The sequence below is a fragment of the Mobula hypostoma genome, chromosome X1 (genome assembly GCF_963921235.1).
Source record: "Mobula hypostoma chromosome X1, sMobHyp1.1, whole genome shotgun sequence".
Taxonomy (NCBI): Eukaryota; Metazoa; Chordata; class Chondrichthyes; order Myliobatiformes; family Myliobatidae; genus Mobula; species Mobula hypostoma.
In genome coordinates this window covers 40,871,438-40,892,609 of record NC_086128.1, presented here as the reverse complement: position 1 = coordinate 40,892,609, position 21,172 = coordinate 40,871,438, and the positions used below count along the sequence as shown (strand labels likewise).

The 21,172-nt window shown below is 41.7% G+C and overlaps 1 protein-coding gene across 5 annotated transcripts in view; it reads left to right on the top strand.

Annotated features, from left to right (window-relative positions):
• The window catches only part of LOC134340596 (acyl-CoA-binding domain-containing protein 5-like), a 109,225-nt gene extending 88,879 nt beyond the window's left edge, over positions 1-20,346 (top strand). For 4 of the 5 annotated variants that reach the window (XM_063038026.1, XM_063038024.1, XM_063038025.1 and 1 more), the window contains exons 11-12: positions 3,967-4,086; positions 7,783-9,375. In XM_063038026.1, coding sequence (XP_062894096.1) covers positions 3,967-4,077 — 111 coding nt within the window. In that variant the 3' untranslated portion in view covers positions 4,078-4,086; positions 7,783-9,375. Of the gene's footprint in view, positions 1-3,966; positions 4,087-7,782; positions 9,376-18,853 lie in introns of those variants that run through there. The other variant, XR_010016591.1, reaches the window with a different exon arrangement.
• The last annotated feature ends 826 nt before the right edge of the window (positions 20,347-21,172 follow it).

The window sequence follows — 21,172 nt, the reverse complement described above, 5'->3', positions numbered from 1 at the left end:
CAGATGATTCAAAGAGAGGTGGAGGGGAAGGTATTGCTGAGGAAGCAGGGCATTTGCAGAAGGACTAAACAGACTAGAAGAATGGGCAAAGAAGTGACAGATGGGTTACAGTGTAGGAAGGTGTATGGTCATGCACTTTGGTAAAAGGAATAAAGGCACAGAATATTTTCTAAATAAGAAGCAAATTCAGAAATCAAAGTTGCAAAGGGACTTGGGAGTTAACTTGCAGGATGAGTTGGTAAGAAAGCATTCAGTTCGTGGGGACTGAAATACAAAAGCAAGCATGTAATGATGAGGCTTTATAAGGCATTATTCAGATGATACTTGGAGTACAGTGAGCAGTTTTAGAAACATAGAAAACCTACAGCACAATACAGGCCCTTCGACCCACAAAGCTGTGCCGAACATGTCCTTACCTGAGAATTACCTAGGCTTACCCATAGCCTTCTGTTTTTCTGAGTTCCATGTACCTGTCCAGGAGTCTCTTAAAAGACCCTATCATATCTGCCTCCACCACCGTCACTGGCAGCCCATTCCACACACTCACCACTCTCTGCGTGTAAAAAAAATTTACCTCTGATATCTCCTCTGTACCTACTTCCAAGCACCTTAAAACTGTGCCCTCTCATACTAGCCATTTCAGCCCTGGGAAAAAGCCTCTGACTATTCACACGATCAATGCCTTTCATCATCTTATACACCTCTATCAGGTCACCCCTCATCCTCCGTCGCTCCAAGGAAAAAAGGCGGCGTTCACTCAACCTATTCTCATAAGGCATGCTCCCCAATCCAGGCAACATCCTTGTAAATCTCCTCTGCACCCTTTCTATAGTTTCCACATCCTTCCTGTAGTGAGGCGACCAGAACTGAGCACAGTACTCCAAGTGGGGTCTGACCAGGGTCCTATGTAGCTGCAACATTACCTCTCAACTCTTAAACTCAATCCCACGGTTGATGAAGGCCAATGCACCATATGCTTTCTTAACCACAGAGTCAACCTGCGCAGTAGCTTTGAGTGTCCAATGGACTTGGACCCTAACCTCTGATCCTCCACACTGCCAAGAGTCTTACCATTAATACTATATTCTGTCATTATTTTTGACCTACCAAAATGAACCACCTCACACTTATCGAGGTTGAACTCCATCTGGGTCCCTTATCTAAGAAAGGATGTGCTGCATTGGAGAGGAACTTGAGAAGGTTCATAAAAATGATCCCAGGAATGAAAGGGTTAACGAATAAGGAGTGTTTCGTGCTCTGGGCCTGTACTTGCTAGAGTTTAGAAGATTGTTGAGGGAATCTCATTGAAATCTATCGAATATTGAAGGCCTAGACAGAGAGGACATGAGTAGTGGTGGAGCCTAGGACCAGAGGGCACAGTCTAAAAAGACAAGGACATCTCCTTAGCACAAAGGTGAGGATATTTTTTTTTTAGCTTGAGGGTGGTGAATATGTGGAATTCATTGCTACAGCTATGGAGGCCAAGTCATTGGGTATATTTAAAGCGGAGGTCGATCGGTTCTTGGATGTAAAGATGTCAATGGCTACGGGGAGAAGGCAAGAGAATAGGGTTGAGAAGGATAATGATTTAGCCACGATGGAATGATGGAACAGACTTGATGAACTGAACGGCTTAATTCTGTTTCTATGTCTTACGGAAATGCTTTCGTAGCACTGAAAATGTTCTAATGAGAAAAACATCCAATGTACACATAATCAGCAATGTGATCATGACTTGGTCATCTGTTTTAATAATATTGGTTGAGTGGTAAATATTGACAAATATACCAGTTCCATCACTTTACACCAACATCCCCATTCCTCTGCCCTGATCCTTCTTCAAAATATTGTAATGTCTTTTACCTAAGAGCAAGTTATCTTCTGTATCTGACACAAATGACAAGGGTGCTGACTTCTTCAGTGTTGCACTGGGACATTAGCTTGGATCTGTGGTTAAAGCTCTGGAACGGGATTTGAACCTACAATCTTCCCCCTCAGAGGTGAAAGTGATACCAACAATGCCATGGCTGGCACAGCTGGAGATTATGGTTTCATTTCAAATCCATTGACTGTTCCCCTCCATGGTCTGCAGTAAAGAGTCTAAAATATTAATGGCTTGTTTGAACCTCAGTTAGATTTTAAATATTGCACCTTGTGCGTCATCAAAACTGGTCGTGCCATCTCTTTAATTTTTCAGCGACCATGGGAGCCGTACATTGACTTTATTATGTCCAGATGTAAATACCATATTTTTTGTCTGTTTTGCACCTTCATACAGAGATGTTCTTTGTAATCCAATATGAGATTTCAACATGTTAAAAAAGTTGCTAACGCATTACATCTTTTCCAGCCTCACAGGGCTCATATACAGTGCCTTTAAAACGTATTCACCGCCCTTGGAAGTTTTCATGTTTTATCGTCTTACAACATTGAATCACAGTGAATTTAATATGGCTTTTTTGACACTGATCAACAGAGAAAGACTCTTTTAGTGTCAACATGTAAACAAATTTCTACAAATTGGTCTAAATTTATTACAATTATTAAACACAAATTAATTGATTGCATAATTACTCACCCCCTTCAAGTCAGTATTTAGTAGATTCACCTTGGCAGCCTTGTGTCTGTGTGAATAGGTCTCTTTCAGCTTTGCACATCTGGATACTGCAGTTTTCCCCCCATTCTTTGATATAAAACTGCTCAAGCTCTGTTGGATTGTATGGGGATCATGAGTGAGCAGCCCTTTTCAACTCCAGCCACAAATTCTCATTTGGATTGAGGTCTGGACTCTGACTTGGCCACTGCAGGACATTAACCTTGTTGTTTCCAAGCCATTCCTTTGGCTTTATGCTTGGGGTGATTGTCTTACTGGAAAACAACACTTCTCCCAAGTCGCAGTTCTCTTGCAGACTACATCAGGTTTTTCTCCAGAATTTCCCTGTATTTTCCTGCATTCATTTTACCCTCTACCTTCACATGTCTTCCAGGGCCTGCTGCAGTGAAGCATCCCCACAGCATGATGCAGCCACTACCATGCTTCACGGTAGGGATGGTGTGTTTTTGATGATGTGTGGTGTTTGGGTTCCGCCAAACATAGCATTTAGTCTGGTGTATTTTTATTATAATTAATTGAAACACCTTGACTGCACACAGGTCTCAAAAAACAGATTCCCGTTTAACTAATTATGTGACTTTTAAAACCAATTGGTTGCACCGGTGATGATTTGGTGAGTCATATTAAAGGAGTGAATACTTATGCAATTAATTATTTTGTGTTTTATATTTGTAATTAATTCAGATCACTTTGTAGAGATCTGCTTTCACTTTGACACGAAAGGGTCTTTTTCTTTTGATCAATGTCAAAAAAGGCCAAGTCAAATCCACTGTGATTCAATGTTGTAAAACAATAAAACACGAAAACTTCCAAGGATTGTGAATACCTTTTATAGGCACTGTAGAGAGGTGGGAAGATTATCAAATTGTATAATAAACAAAATTTCCAGCATACTTGTAGATAATTTGAGCTTTTCTTGGTTGGCCAATCAAGAACTAGAAGGCATAGCTTTAAGGTGAGAGGGGAAACATTTAATCAGAACCTGAGGGGCAACTTTTTCACACAGAGGGTGGTATGTATACAGAATGAGGATGTGGTTGAGGTGGGCATGACAACAACATTTAAAAGACATTCAGACAGCTACATGGATTGCAGGGATTTGCAGAGATATGAGTCAGGTGCAAGTGGGACTAATTTTGATGGGCATCCTAGTCGACGTAGATAAATTGGGCTGAAGGTTGATTTCCATGCTTTACAACTCTATAACAGAAATGGGAAATTATTGCAAGAGGTTATTTTTCTTTCAAACATGAGAGGCTGAGAGAAGACTTCACTTGATTGTAATTTCATGACCTCTGTAATCATATGGTCAAAACCATCTATCACACTGATTCATTCTCTGCTCCTTTTAGAGAGCCTCCAGGTGGTTGTTCAATCCATCCAGACGGACCTTGATCTTTTTAGTTTTATGGCCCTTTGTTGCTCAGTGGATAGTCCATGTACTTCGCAAGAGAAGGAGCTGAGGAATTGTGGTAAGTGTTTCTGTCCTGGAAGACTGCCTTTTGGGATCCAGCTGCCTAACATTCATTTGATCCATATGAGTGGTTTCATGTTTTACACTTCTGCCTTATGCCTTTAAGAAGTATTTAGTTTTGGAATGGAATCCTTTGTCAGAAAGCATAGGGATGTCAGTGCTCCATGTTAATATTATTCAAGCTCTGAGAACTAACCTAAAATAACAATAAACAGCAGAAGAAAAGTTTTCTGGCATTCCCCTTTAATAATGCGGAAATATTCTGTAGATAGTTTGTTGTTTATGTTGTAGCTGTCAATCACTCTTGGCCATTATGAGGTCTTCAAGCTGTTGTTGCCAGGCGCTGGATCACAGCCAAAGCCACGTCTTCGTGGTCTGACAGTTCCAAGTGGAAATAAATACAAAACCCAGAATTACTCAGCAGGGAAACTGGAGAGTGTTTCTAATCTAGGTAATACTTTGCAGTGGAACTGGACTCTTGTGTGTTTTGAAGGATTTCCAGATAGTTGTTTGGCCCTTTGGGATGGGTGTAGAGCCTAAGCAGCTGAGTTCTGTGAAATCAACCTCCCCCTCCACCAACCCGCACCCCCAATTCCATCATGTGTCTGGAAAACTCTTGTCACAAATACAAAAAAAGTACTAGCTCAGCAAAGGTCACTTTGTGTGAAGTGAAAACTACGCCTGCTTTCTGTTTGTTGGTCTGTGCTACAATTTTTCTCCGAGCTCTTTATAAATGGATTGATGTCCTTCCAGAGGTTATTTTAGAAGCAGATTCAACACAAGATGCAGGTATTTCTTGAAAGGAACTTCTGAGTTCTCACTGAGATACCGAGCAGAGATGTCAAGAACGTTAAGGGTACTTCTCGTTGCTGTCTGTGTATCCTCTGATGTCATGATCTAACAACCCAATTTGTAGTGATGGAAAGTTTATTAATCTAGAGTCCAGCTCCATCTGGCTCAAAAAGTGCAATCCTTTCCTTTTTCCTTTCCTTTTTCCATTCCTTTAGTTTGAATAAAATAGAATAATGTTATTATGAATCCAAATTATAAGGATGGATTTCATAGATGAGGTTTATCTTCCATCAAGGATAAAATTAAGGAGTGATCTAATTAAGATAGTTAAGGGAATCAATAAGATAGGCAGTAAATTTAAATGCTTGCTAGTATTAATTTCCATGATGCATAAATGACTATTCAGTGAAATATGATTACAACCATTTCTGGGTCATTTTATGTCACTCTAGAAAATTAAGACTATAAGACATAGGGGCAGAATTAGGCTATTCAGCCCATTGGCTGCTCTACCAATTTGATCATGGCTGATTTATTTTCCCTCTCAACCTCATTCTCCTGCCTTCTCCCTGTAATATTTGATGCCTTTACTAATCAAGAACCTATCAACCTCTGCTTTAAGTATACCCAATGACCTGGCCTCCACAGACATCTGTGGCAATGAATTCCACAGATTTGCCACCTCCTGTCTGAAGAAATTACTCGTCATCTCTGTCCTAAACAAATGTCCTTGTATTTTGAGGCTGTACCCTCAGGTTCAAGACTAGCCAGGAATTACTCAGCTTGAAAAGGAATCAGAATCAGGTTTATTATCACCGGCATGTGACATGAAATTTGTTAACTTAGCAGCAGCAGTTTGATGCAATACATATTCTAGCAGAGGAAAAAAAAATTTAAAAACTAAATAAACAAGTAACTCAATTACGTATATTAAATAGATTTAAAAAACATGCAAAAACAAAAATACTGTATGTTTTTTTAAAAACTGAGGTTGTGTCCAAAGATTCATCGTCCATTTAGGAATTGGATGGCGGAGGGGCAAGAGCTGTTCCTGTATCGCTGAGTGTGTGCCTTCAGGCTTTTGTACCTCCTACCTGATGGTAACAGTGAGAAAAGGGCATGTCCTGGGTGCTGGAGGTCCTTAATAATGGACGCTGCCTTTCTGAGACACTGCTCCTTGAAGATGTCCTGGGTACTTTGTAGGCTAGTACCCAAGATGGAGCTGACTAGATTTACAACCCTCTGCAGCTTCTTTTCAGGCCTGTGCAGTAGCCCCTCCATACCAGACGGTGATGCAGCCTGTCAGAATGCTCTCCACAGTACATCTATAGAAGTTTTTGAGTGTATTTGTTGACATGCCAAATCTCTTCAAACTCCTAATAAAGTATAGCTGCTGTCTTTCCTTCTTTATAACTGTATCGATATGTTGGGACCAGGTTAGATCCTCAGAGATCTTGACACCCAGGAACTTGAAGCTGTTCACCCTCTCCACTTCTGATCCCTCTGAGGATTGGCATGTGTTCCTTCGTCTTACCCTTCTAGAAGTCCACAATCAGCTCTTTTGTCTTACTGACGTTGAGTGCCAGGTTGTTGCTGTGGCACCACTCCACTAGTTGGCATATCTTGCTCTTGTACACCCTCTCGTCACCACCTGAGATTCTACCAAGCAAATTTATAGATGATATTTGAACTATGCCTAGCCACACAGTCATGGGTATAGAAAGAGTAGAGCAGTGGGCTAAGCACACACCCCTGAGGTGCGCCAGTGTTGATCGTCGGTGAGGAGGAGATGTTATCACCAATCTGCACAGATTGTGGTCTTCTGGTTAGGAAGTTGAGGATCCAATTGCAGAGGGAGGTACAGAGGCCCAGGTTCTGTAACTTTTCAATCAGGATTGTAGAAATGATGGTATTAAATGCTGAGCTATAGTCGATGAATAGCATCCTGATGTAGGTGTTTGTGTTGTCCAGGTGGTCTAAAGCTGTGTGGAGAGCCACTGAGATTGCATTTGCCGTTGACCTATTGTGGCAATAGGCAAGTTGCAATGGGTCCATGGCCTTGCTGAGGCAGGAGTTCAAGGGCGAAGAGACAATTTCAAATGAGGTTGAAGGCGACATCAGATGCATGGCAACTCTGGCATGACCAACCTCTTAAAGCATTTCATCACTGTCGATGTGAGTGCTACCAGGCAATAGTCATTAAGGCAGCTCACATTATTCTTCTTAGGCACTGGTATAATTGTTGCCTTTTCGAAGCAAGTAGGAACTTCCGCCCATAACAGTGAGAGGTTGAAAATGTCCTTGAATACTCCCGCTAGTTGGTTGGCACAGGTTTTCAGAGCCTTACCAAGTACTCCATCAGTACCTTCTGCCTTGCGAGGGTTCACTCTCTTTAAAGACAGTCTAACATTGGCCTCTGAGACAGAGATCACAGGGTTATCAGGTGCAGCAGGGATCTTCACAGCTGTAGTTGTGTTCTCCCTTTCAAAGTGTGCATAGAAGGCGTTGGGTTCATCTGGTAATGAAGCATTGCTGCCATTCATACTATTGGGTTTCACTTTGTAGGAAGGAATGTCTTGCAGACCCAGCCAGAGTTGCCGTGCATCTGATATTGTCTTCAACCTCATTCGAAATTGTCTCTTCGCCCTTGAAATAGCCCTCCGCTATTAATGCGTTGGACTAGTATCTCATGATATTACCCTCATATAATGCTGTTTTTTGGTGTTGCTAATTCAAGTTCAATTGTTTTTGTCAAAGCTTATCTGTAATTGTGGGGTTATGTATGGAACTTCTGTAGCAATGTATAGCTAAATGTTATATAGTTATTGGCTGTTCTCCAATACAGCAAAAATCTTGGTGGTTTAGGGATCTTATCATGCACGACTCTTTTGATCTTTTGCAGGGACCATTTTCATTGATCACTAGAGAGAATGAGTTTGCAAAAAAGCACTCAACAGCCTTGAAGGAAATAAGTAAACCTCTTAAAGGACGACACTAAGACTTCACCTTTTTTGTATGGTAAGATGTAATATGTTGACAGTGAAGAAAATTGATCCCAAAGTCACTTTGGACTGAAGATATTTTTTTCCCAAAAAGGAAATGCAAGGGGATAAGAAAAGTTTAACAACCATCTGCTTTTTAAATAAAAATAAAAGGTTAATAGGCTTAATGGCTGCATTTGCCCCTCAAACCCATACAGAAGAATTTTGTGAGATCGTGTAGCATTTCTTTACTGGAAACAACATCAATGATAAAAATAAAGCAAGGTCTACCTTTACTTGTCGAAGCCCCTGCATTATGGTTTATTGGAAAACCTGCTGAGCATACAGAAATGTGGTAATGATAAAAAAAGGAATTTGTGGATTTGTTGAAGAATCTCTATAATCCAAAGCCTTGCAAAATTGTGCAAAGATTTAAGTTTGATTCTCAAGAAACAGTGGCTGAATTTGTAGCTGAAATTGTCACAAAAGAGTAATTATGGCAATGTAGGCTCTTAGATGCTTAACCTCGTTAGTGTGCAGAACCAATAATGAGTTGGTCATTATTAGAGTGAATATAAGCTCTGTGAACACAGTGGAATTATCAAATAAATATGTGCTGGACTTGGAAATTAGACCAGGTGTTCGGCATAATAGCACAGATTGGAGACAGACTCGAAAGCAAATTGTGCTGAAGCAACTTGAACATCATTTTACGATGGAAAATAAAAGCTGTCACTGCTATGGAGGAAACATACTGTATCTGAATGTTGGGTCAGGCAAGAAAAGGGTCACTTTTGTGCTTTAAAAAGGCACTTACAGAAGTTGAGCAAACAAAATGAATAAAATAAATTCGAAAAGGTTGTTCAAAATTTCCAGTTTCCATTATTCTCATAACTTAAAGGAAATGAAGACTCGAATACAGACGTGTTTACAATATTTAATGAAGTGGGGGCATTTAACAAATGCAGAACCACTGATTGTTATGATGGAAGAGAATGAAGGAGATACTTGAATTTTAAACTGTGTGGTGTGCAACACTGATGAAACAGATTGAATGAGCCATTGGGTGGCCTGAGATCACGACATCTGAATTTAAAAAGGCACAGCTAATTCTGAAAACCTATACAAGTGAATGCATTGAAGTGATCAGAGTTGCTGACTTTGACTGCGAAATACCAAGGACAAGTTAAAACATCACTACAAGTTGTTGTTACGATCTCAGGACCGAACTTTTTGGGAAGAGGCTTCTTGATCAAAATTTCCCTAGATGGGAGGTGTCCATGAGTGTTGCTGCAACATTAGAGAAAGGGCTAGGGAGATGAAAAGAGCTTTTCAAAGCTCAGCTGGGCACATTGAAGGGCACCCAAGCCAAAGCCCATGTTGATCCTGTCTCTCTACCATGTTCATCTAGACAAGGGCAGTGCCTGAACCAATTAAGTCAAAGGTTAAGACAGAAATTGACAGGCTTCTCTGAGAGAAAAAGAACTGAATCTGTTGGGTCCACTAAATAGTTACACCCATTGTGTCAGTGTTAAGACACAGTGAATCCATTACGAATTGTGGAGATTACAAGTTGACTATAAATCAAGTCCTGGTCCTGGAATAGAAGAATTATTCTGTTTTGCCTGCATGGCAGCAGTTAACTAAAATGGAAATGAGTCATGCATATCAACAGGCAGTTTTATAGAAACAGTCCAAGAGGATTTTGACTGTCATCACACACAAGGGCTTGTTTACAAATGGTTGACTACCCTACAGAGTTTACTTTGCACTTGTTATCTGTCAAAGGACTATGGAGGAAGTGCAAGTGTTCCTGTATGCTTGAACGATATTCTGCGGAGGGAAATCTTGAGAGATGAACAGCTGCAGAATCTGATAGAAGTGTTGAGCAGATTGGAAAATGTAGGGTTGTATCCAAAGATAAGTAAGTGTGCTTTTTTGGTGAATGGAGCACTGTATATGGGGCACACTGTGTGGACAGTTGAAGAGAAGTGTAACTACACTGGTCCAATGAAATAATGGCCACTCATCATACAGATGTCTTGGAAGATTTATTTTTATCTCTCTCTCTCTCTTGCTTCAGCAGACACTGTGAAAACTGTAAAAGACATAAAAGGTTTGAAACATACATCTCTCAGTCTTTTAAAGTCTCTCAAGCTGGTGTCCGCCGATAAACAGGCCCCAAAACACATCAGCACAACAATTACCGTGTGCGCCTCTTGGACCACGTGCCATATGTCTTTCTCTGCTTCCATGTTGGTTCTGACCCATAATGCCACAGTCATGCTCTTATTAAATTCTGGTCATGTAACCCGTTACACTCTACATTAAATAAAACCTTACGTAAAAAGCACAAAATTTTTAATCAAATATTTTAAGATAAAAAATATAATCATGAATTTATGACAAAAACATAAAATAAACATCTCAATGAAACATGTCTCTGAGACAGTTACACTCCCACCAAATTACTATGATTTATGATAACCTTTATACAAATATTTGAATAAATCTAGTAATTTCTGGAACCAAATAATTGGTATTTGTAACAAACTCTGAGATCAAGACTGATACTTTAAACTCTTCACACAAGTAGGTGTTTAGAAATTAGTTCCATTGGAACACATTTTAGTTGTTTTCTGGCAAGTACAACTAATTTATGATTAGAACATTCAAGAATGGATGACACCATCTCTTGGTAGGATTACTGGATGCTTCAAGTCGAGAGGTAAGGAAGCCTTCTTTAATCGCCCTCCCACCCTGAGAACACCATCTTGCAATACTGTGTCAAGTTGGAACAATGGATGGCTGTGTGGCAGTTTGTCATGACTCAGTATTCACATTTCCTCTTTGAAAGCATCCCTTTGTGCCAATTTTACAAGCACAAGACTGGCCTTTCTTCTGTTTTCGACATTTATGGGTTTTGCTGTTTTGGCTGTCTTTGCTAGTTGCTGGATCCAGGCAGCCACATTCAATGCTGTATGCCATTTTGAGAACCGTTTAAATCTCTCCAAGAAATTGTCCTCTTTTACTACCTTTGTTTGTAGTACTTGTGTCTTTTTGACTTCAGGATCGCCCACCAGAAGCTCTGGAGTTAAATTTGATGTGACAATCTCTCTTTCTCACAGAAACTTCGGTCCAGTAAGCCAATTTGTACCAATCAGCTCTGCCACCTTGAGGCCTCTGGAAGCGTGATCTGCCAGATTTTGATCAGTGTCGATATAGTACCACTGTGCTGATCAGTTGCTTCTCTATTTCTTAGGACTCGGTTTGCAACGAAAACATGAAACCTTCGGGCTTCATTATTAATGTAGCCCAAGACTACCTGGGAATCTGTCCAAAAATACTCTTCGTCAATTTTGAGCTCCAGCTCCTCCTTTAGCATACCGCTGACCACTGAGGAGACCACTGCAACTGTTAACTCCAGCCTTGGTATGGTTACAACTCTCATGGGTGCAACCCTTGCTTTACCTATGACTAAGGAGCAATACATTTAGTCTTCACTCAGTACTCGGATATATGAGCACTGACCGTACCCATGGCTACTCGCATTCGAAAAATTCAATTCTCTGGACCTTCCCTAGGTTTTCAAGAGCAAAGCACCTTGGAATCTGGAGTTTTTGCAGATTCTTTGGATCGTTCAGCCAGCTCTCCCATCGTGGCTTTAATTCTCCAGGCAGTGGTTCATCCCATCCAATGCCCTTTTGGCACATTTCCTGGAGTACTTCCTTTCCTAGGAGGAGGAAGGGAACTAGGAAGCCTAGTGGGTCAAACACAGAGGCTACAATCGAAAGGATTCCCCGCCGTGTTGCTGGTTTCTCATCTGAGGCGACTTTAAAAGACAAGATGTCACTGGTCGGACTCTACTCCCAATACGGTCTGGACTGGGAGTTCATCATAATTGAGATCTACATCCTGAGCTCCACTAGCTCGTTCACTGTCCAGAATTGACCCCAAGATTTCTCTGTTGTTGGAGATGAACTTGTGGAGGTGTAATCTTCCTTTTGCACACACTTTTGCACTTCTCTCACTAGTTTGATGGCTGCGGCCACAGATTCTACACTGATGAGGCCATCATCGACACAGAAATTTTTTCTTTTCAAATCTTTTTATTGTTACATTATACAGAAAAAATAACATGAGTACATTGAAGTAACAACACTTACAATGTCTCAAAAAGGACATTATCTTAAAGATTGAAAACAAATTTTGTGATAACAAAAAAAACCTACTAAGCAGAAAAGTGAGAAAAAAAAGAACCCATTAGGTGTACAACCCCAGAGTCATGTGTCATACAAAAAGCTTCTAAAAATAAACATCAAACTGCCAGCAAGAAAAGAAAATATACTAAAAAGTTTACAATTAGATCATGGAAAAATTATAGTAATTAGTTCAAATGATAATAATGAGCAAATGATCCCCATCTTTTCTCAAAATCAAATAAAGGTTCAAAGGTTCGACTTCTAATTTTCTCCAAACTAAGACATAGCATCACTTGAGAGAACCATTGTGACAAAGTGGCTGATGTATCCTTCCACTTCAACAAAATGGCCCTCCTAACTATCAATGTAACAAATGCAATAACATGTTGGTCAGACACAGAAATACCACGAATATTTTGAGGAACTATTCCAAAAAGCATAGTTAATTTATTAGGTTGTAGATTAATTTTAAGTGCTTCAGAAATTGTTGAAAAAACCGACTTCCAGAACTGTTCCAATATAGAACAAGACCAAAACATATGTGTCAGTGTAGCTATCTCAGTATTGAAATTTTTTCTGATGAAGTTGGCTGCTGCTGGATACGCCTTTTTATTTTGGCTTGCAAGATACTTCATTCCATAATTTGCGCAGCCAGGAGAGGATGCTGCTCCAAAAAGATGGACTTTCATGCAATATTCTTTTGGCTCTGAATTTGTATCGCCATTTTCCCACCACAGGAAGCGTAAGTAATCCCTGTCCTCTTGGCTTACATGGAACCTGTGAAACATTTTTCTACATCACAGATGACTGCGACTGGGTGTTTGCGGAATCTGCAGAGCACTCCTGTCAGCCCATTTGTGAGGTCAGGCCCAGCTAGTAAGTGATCATTCAGAGCCATACCATTATACTTAGCACAGCAGTCGAACACAACCCTCATCTTTTCTGGCTCTCTAGGGTGATAGACTCCTTGGTGAGGAATATACCACACACTTCCTGCTTTGGGTTGATCTTCAGCTCTCTCCGCATCACCATCCTTGAAGACACCTTCCATAAATTTAACATAGTCATGCTTGAATGTGGAATTTTTCTCAAGTTTCCCTTTCAAGTGCTTTAGCCGCACCAGAGCCAGCCGCTTATTTTCTGGCAGTTGAGAGCATGTCTTAAAAGGGAGGGGCATTTCCAGATGCCCTCTGCATCCTGGTGTATTCTTTCATTCAGTAATTGCATGAACTGTATGTCATTTTGTGATATATTCTTTTCCCCAGGGTTTGTATCTCTGAAGTCTAATTCAAGGGCTCTAATGACAGTGGCTGGTGTCAATAGTGGAAGTTCCTTGACAGATACACGATGGCACAGACCTGTCACTTCTGTTGACTTTGCAACCCGTGGTGAGCTGCTGACAATGCTCCAACCCGGGTCAGTCTTGATGGCACATGGCTCATCGTCACCTCCTGTGATAATCTGTTGTGGTGCCAATGCTTTCCCGCAGTTGTAGACTATCAGGAGTCCGACCTCGCAATCCATCAGCTCTGTATTTCCTGTGCTATTCTATTCAGATGTTTCCATCTTTTGGACGTTTCAGGGGTAGGAATGTGGGAACATTCGAGTGGGATGAAGTCTCTGGTATAGGCAGGTGGCAAGTTGATGAAACTTTGCGAGGATAACCCTCTAACTCTAAGGCCACTTACTCTTCCACTCTGAACAATGGAATCTTTTCCCATCATACTGGTAAGCTTTAACTTGACTGGCTCTAATCCTGCCCCCACCTTCTCACATACCTCTTGGTCTACAAAAGTGTTGTTACTCTGTGTAAGGCATACACTAAGGTCTCTGTTTTAGGGGTGGTGATTGAAGAAATCCATACAGGCACTATCATGGATGTACTCCCACCATCGCCTCTGTCTATGCAGCAAGAACGGGAAGATGTGTTTTCTTCCGCTTGCATAACATGAGAAGATGTGTCTGCTGCAGCAGAACGACGGTCTTCATGAAGTAGTGTTGGATGATGTTTCTTACATATGCTACAAGTAGCTTTGCTCTTACAATCCTTTGAATTGAGTCCTCTCCTAAGACATCCAAAGCACAGGTTATTGTTCAATATGAACCTTCTCTTGTCCTCCGCAGATTCTTGGTGAGCTTCTGACACTTGTGGATGGAGTGGTTTTCCCCACAGCTCCTGCATGTGACTGGGTTTGAAGATGAAAACAAAGTGTTTACCTTCTTGGATCCGTTTGAATCCTTTGAGCTGTTCTCCACGGCACTGTATTTTTCCATCAATGTGCTTGATTTATCCGACACTTCCACATTTGCGATGAACACGTTAGCCTTTGTGCGCTTCATGTCTCTAGATGGCTTTTCTTCAGTAGGCTTCAAGGAATGAAGGGATGTTACAGGATTGCGTGCGATTTCTGCTGCTTGTGCCACAAAATCAGCAAACTCCTTGAAATCGGGGAATTCCTTCGTTTGTCGCAACTGCTTTGTGACATGATGATTCCAGCGAGTGGTCACCCAATCAGGGAGTTTTTGGAGTGTCTTTTGATTCTATTCACAGTCATTTAACACCTGAAGCCCTTTGATATATGGCATGGCATTGCTGCAGGCAGTCAGAAAATCTCTGTATTGTCTCCGTTTAGCTGCCTCCCTTGAGCCAAACTTTGGCCAGCTATTCAGTTTTTCTCTAAATGCGCGCTGGATTACGAAGAGGTGGCCATACCGAGCATTCAAAGCCTTCCATGCCTGGTCATAGGCTTCATCATGCTTTCTGTAGAAGCTTCTTTCCAATACAGATCCTGCCTCACCACTGATGTATTTTTGTAGGTAAAACAACCTGTCAGCTGGATTTGTGCATCGCCGTTCTATCAATGCCTTAAAACTTGTGCTCCACTCTAAGAACCTAAGTGGTCCCCTGAGAAGACTGAGGGCGTAGGTGTAGGAAGGCTGGTGAGAACTATTACGTCATGTAGGGCTTATACTAACGATGCTTCATTGTTAGTACTGTTTGTTTGTTCTTTGTTATTGTTCTTACATGTTTGCTCCCCTTTAATTTCTTTATAAGGTATTGGAGGACAATTAGCTGGCTCACTGCTTGCCGTTCTACTTTCCTCCAAGGCCTTACTTGAGTCAGCTTCAGAGTAAGCCTTAACCTTTGCGGCTATTACTCGAAGATCTCTCTGACTTTCCAGTCTTTTAAGTTCTTGCCTTTGTACAGCGATAACCTCCTCCATCTCCATTTCGGCCTGCTTTGCAGCAAACTGTGCAGTAAACTCTGCTCTTTTTGCGGTGATGCTTTGCTGCTCTGATAAACAGCTTGAGTGGTGGCTACGAACAGTGGATTTGGAGATTGTAGTCCCAGATATCGACTGGGCATACTCTCTGTCAAGCACCATACGAAGTCTTGCGTTTTCTGCCTTAGCATCAATCTCCTCTCACCCCACTTCACACATACGTACGTTCATTAGCCCCATCAAATCTGTTGTTACTGCTGTGCAGGAATCCATCTTTCTTCTAATCTTAGTAGAAGGTGCCAATTGAGATCATATATTTTCATACACATCTCTCACTTGTGTCTCCAGCCCTTCAACAGCATCCATCATGTCACATAAGTCTTGGTCGGAGCACTTATCCTTAAGTTTGGTACGTGTAGCTCTAACTTGTTCTTTCCAGCTTTCATATAGCTTGATGAATTTACTCTCCCTCTGAGAAGCCTCTTGTTGCTTAAGCTACAGCATTTTTGGGGTTAACTTTTTTTCCCGTGAAGATTTCCTGGATTCGACTTTCCTTGAAGTAGCATTGAACATGTTTCAAAAAAAAGCACTGTATCTATCACCAAGTTATTGCCCGATATGCAGATAACCTTTTGCAAATATGTAATTGTCAGTGCAGTCCAAGTACTAATATTTGGTAACTGTTTACTCAATAAATCTCCCAATACTCCTTTTGATTATGCATTTGAACTCCCAGACGAAAAACACCATTAGAGCATGGAAAAAGGGGAGGAGGGGTGGCATTACTGGTCAGGGATACTATTACAGCTACAGAAAGGGTGGGTAATGTAGCAGGATCCTCTTTTGAATCAGTATGGGTGGAAGTCAGGAACAGGAAGGGAGCAGTTACTCTATTGGAGGTATTCTATAGGCCCCCTGGTAGCAGCAGAGATACAGAGGAGCAGATTGGGAGGCAGATTTTGAAAAGGTACAAAAATAACAGGGTTGTTATCATGGGTGACTTTAACCTCCCTAATATTAATTGGCACCTGATTAGTTCCAAGGGCTTAGATGGGGCAGAGTTTGTTAAGTGTGTCCAGGGCGGATTCCTGTCACAGTATGTGGACATACTGACCACGGGGAATGCCATACTAGATCTAGTACTAGGTAATGAACCGGGTCAGGTCAAAGATCTCTCAGTGGGTGAGCATCTGGGGAACAGTGACCACCGCTCCATGGCCTTTAGCATTATCATGGAAAAGGATAGAATCAGAGAGGACAGGAAAATTTTTAATTGGGGAAGGGCAAATTATGAGGCTATAAGGCTAGAACTTGCGGGTGTGAATTGGGATGATGTTTTTGCAGGGAAATGTACTATGAACATGTGGTCGATGTGTAGAGATCTCTTGCAGGAGGTTAGGGATAAATTTGTCCTGGTGAGGAAGATAAAGAATGGTAGAGTGAAGGAACCATGGGTGACAAGTGAGGTGGAAAATCTAGTCAGGTGGAAGAAGGCAGCATACATGAGGTTTAGGAAGCAAGGATTAGATGGGTCTATTGAGGAACATAGGGAAGCAAGAAAGGAGCTTAAGAAGGGGCTGAGAAGAGCAAGAAGGGGGCATGAGAAGGCCTTGGCGAGTAGGGTAAAGGAAAACCCCAAGGCATTCTTCAATTATGTGAAGAGAAAAAGGATGACAGGAGTGAAGGTAGGACCGATTAGAGATAAAGGTGGGAAAATGTGCCTGGAGGCTGTGGAAGTGAGCGAGGTCTTCAATGAATACTTCCCTTCGGTATTCACCAATGAGAGGGAACTTGATGATGGTGAGGACAATATGAGTGAGGTTGATGTTCTGGAGCATGTTGATATTAAGGGAGAGGAGGTGTTGGAGTTGTTAAAGTACATTAGGACGGATAAGTCCCCGGGGCCTGACGGAATATTCCCCAGGCTGCTCCACGAGGTGAGGGAAGAGATTGCTGAGCCTCTGGCTAGGATCTCTATGTCCTCATTGTCCATGGGAATGGTACCGGAGGATTGGAGGGAGACGAATGTTGTCCCCTTCTTCAAAAAAGGTAGTAGGGATAGTCCGGGTAATTATAGACCAGTGAGCCTTATGTATGTGGTGGGAAAGCTGTTGGAAAAGATTCTTAGAGATAGGATCTCTGGGCATTTAGAGAATCATGGTCTGATCAGGGACATTCAGCATGGCTTTGTGAAGGGCAGATCATGACTAACAAGCCTGATAGAGTTCTTTGAGGAGGTGGCCAGGCATATAGATGAGGGTAGTGCAGTGGATGTGATGTATATAGATTTTAGTAAGGCATTTGACAAGGTTCCACACGGTAGGCTTATTCAGAAAGTTAGAAGGCATGGGATCCAGGGAAGTTTGGCCAGGTGGATTCAGAATTGGCTTGCCTGCAGAAGGCAGAGGGTGGTGGTGGAGGGAGTACATTCAGATTGGAGGATTGTGACTAGTGGTGTCCCACAAGGATCTGTTCTGGAACCTCTACTTTTCGTGATTTTTATTAACGACCTGGATGTGGGGGTAGATGGGTGGGTTGGCAAGTTTGCAGACGACACAAAGGTTGGTGGTGTTGTAAATAGTGTAGAGGATTGTCAAAGATTGCAGAGAGATATTGATAGGATGCAGAAGTGGGCTGAGAAGTGGCAGATGGAGTTCAACCCGGAGAAGTGTGAGGTGGTACACTTTGGAAGGACAAACTCCAAGGCAGAGTACAAAGTAAATGGCAGGATACTTGGTAGTGTGGAGGAGCAGAGGGATCTGGGGGTACATGTCCACAGATCCCTGAAAGTTGCCTCACAGGTGGATAGGGTAGTTAAGAAAGCTTATGGGGTGTTAGCTTTCATAAGTCGAGGGATAGAGTTTAAGAGTCGCGATGTAATGATGCAGCTCTATAAAACTCTGGTTAGGCCACATTTGGAGTACTGTGTCCAATTCTGGTCACCTCACTATAGGAAGGATGTGGAAGCATTGGAAAGGGTACAGAGGAGATTTACCAGGATGCTGCCTGGTTTAGAGAGTATGCATTATGATCAGAGATTAAGGGAGCTAGGGCTTTACTCTTTGGCGAGAAGGAGGATGAGAGGAGACATGATAGAGGTGTACAAGATAATAAGAGGAATAGATAGAGTGGATAGCCAGCGCCTCTTCCCCAGGGCACCACTGCTCAATACAAGAGGACATGGCTTTAAGGTAAGGGGTGGGAAGTTGAAGGGGGATATTAGAGGAAGGTTTTTTACTCAGAGAGTGGTTGGTGCGTGGAATGCACTGCCTGAGTCAGTGGTGGAGGCAGATACACTAGTGAAGTTTAAGAGACTACTAGACAGGTATATGGAGGAATTTAAGGTGGGGGCTTATATGGGAGGCAGGGTTTGAAGGTCGGCACAACATTGTGGGCCGAAGGGCCTGTAGTTTTCTATGTTCTATGTTCTATGTTCTATAACAATGCCACTAGTAAAGCAGGAACAACAATTAAGAGATAATGATAATCAATTACTTTTCTCATCAATAAACCAATATTTTAACAAGTATTTCTCAAATTTTACGTTTGTCCATATGGTGGTAAAGGTAGCACAGTCAAACCTGACGTCGTCTGCAGAGCCGCACTTTCCTGCCTGAAGACAGCAAAGGAATGAAACAGACACTGCACTCTGAAGCCTGTAGAGAGGATATTTGCAAGGCTGTAGCCTACGCTGGCAAACGTTGCTCTCTCGTGGTGAAATTGCGGTATTCTCAACCCAACGGTGTCAGGAGCCGTCATTCCCATTTTCTCCTGTGAATCGACAAGCCTTTTCTCCAACGACTTCTCCGGCCACCTGCTGCCCCAGCGATCGTGCTTCCTCCTCTCTTCTTCCCGGACACGCGGCGCTTCTTACTTGGAACTCTCGGCCATGTTGGCTGCATGTTTTCACTGTTAACTGCACCAGTCCAATGAAATAACGGCCACGCATCATACAGATGTCCTTGAAGATTTATTTTTATCTCTCTCTCTCTTGCTTCAGCAGACACCATGAAAACTACAAGAAAATAGAAGACACAAAAGGTTTAAAACATACATCTCTCAGTCTTTTAAAGTTTCTCAAGCTAGTGTCTGCCGATAAACAGGCCCCAAAACACATCAGCACAACAGAAGTGTGCTAAAATCAAATAAAATCACTGAAAACGTATCACACTGTCCATGTAAAGGCACATCAGCAAGATTATACACAATATAAAACAAATAAAAATAATTACCGTGTGTGCCTCTTGGATCACATGCAAAATAGGGTTATTTTAGGGCCATGTGTCTTTCTCTGCTACCATGTTGGTTCTGACCCATAATGCCACAGTCATGCTTTTATTAAACTCTGGTCATGTGGCCCATTACACTCTACATTAAATAAAACCTTGCATAAAAAGCACAAAATTTTTAATCAAACATTATTTTAAGATTTAAAAAATCATGAATTTATGATTAAAACATACAAAATAAACATCTCAATGAAACATGTCTCTGAGACAGTTACAAGAAGGTCCAAGTCATTACCTATGCTGTTTCCCCAATTCGTGCAGCTAAGCTGAAGGCATATGTATGCTTGCTGAATTATTATAATAAATTCTTGTCATATCTAGCAATTGCTACAAAAGGATGTGAAGTGGAAATAGACTGAAGCTCAAGAAAGATCATCTGTGCATTCCAAGGTGCAGGGTCTGCTGATGTGCCAGTTTGCTACTCAAAAGCCAGAGAGTTTGGTCATCATAGTGTTGGTGCTGTGTTGTCTCATCATATGTATTATAGTTCTGAAGAACTGAGAGGTTTTTATGTTATCAATATTTTCAGCAGCAGAGAAAAAGTACTCACAGCTAGATGAAGAAGGTTTAGTCATCTTGGCTGGATTGCAGTAGTACCATATTATCATGTACAGAAACCCCTGATTTCCCTGTTCCATGAAGTAAACCCAGTGCATCAAGTTGTTTCCCCATGAATTGAAAAATGGCTTTAACCATGAGAACTTGTGAATATACAATTGCTTTCAAAATAATGAACTACCAGGTGCAACATGCTGTAAGGTTTCACTGTTAAGGCTAATGTAATGGCTTCTGTGTAATGTTCCACTGCTAAGGAAATGGTTTCTCTGTAGCAGCAATGTTTGGGTTATGGCTAGAGATAACAGGGCTTTGGGGGGTTAGCCAATGAGGAAATGTTGTTCTTTCTTGTGTGTCTGGAAGCTGGTTTTTTTGCGGTCTTTCGTCGGGGAGCGACGGAGAGAGCAATTGTAACCCTCAGGCTTAGCCTGCACGTGTTCGTCTAAGGGAAAACAACTTCTGGTCCCGCCAAACTGAGAAATCTCGTTTGTGTGAATGCTGCGTGATGTGTTGCCTGGTTACAAATCCAACCCGCAAAATATCAGACAGTACACGATATGCAATTAAATGATTGAACTTTATAAATCTCAATCTGAGTGAAGGGTTAGTAAAGGAAATAAAAAGAAAAAGGGACCATTTTAAGGAAAAAAAGTCTATTGCACATCGTTGGAGTTTACTGATACGGCTATTCATCAACCATCGACATCCTCCGAGCGTCGCTGACCTCCAAGTGTAGCCAGCCTTCGGACCCTCGCTCCTCAGTCCACTTTGTCCGGTGGTCTTCTGACTCCTTCCATTCGCGTCCTCTCTCTCCATCGCTCCTTGACGAAAGACCGCGAAAAACCCAGCTTCCAGACATACAAGAAAGAACAACATTTCCTCATTGGCTAACCCCTGCATTCCAAAGCCCCGTTATCTCTAGCCATAACCCAAACATTGCTGCTACAGAGAAACCATTACATTAGCAGTGGAACATTACACAGAAGCCATTACATTAGCCTTAACAGTGAAACCTTACATCGTGTTACACCTGGAAGCACA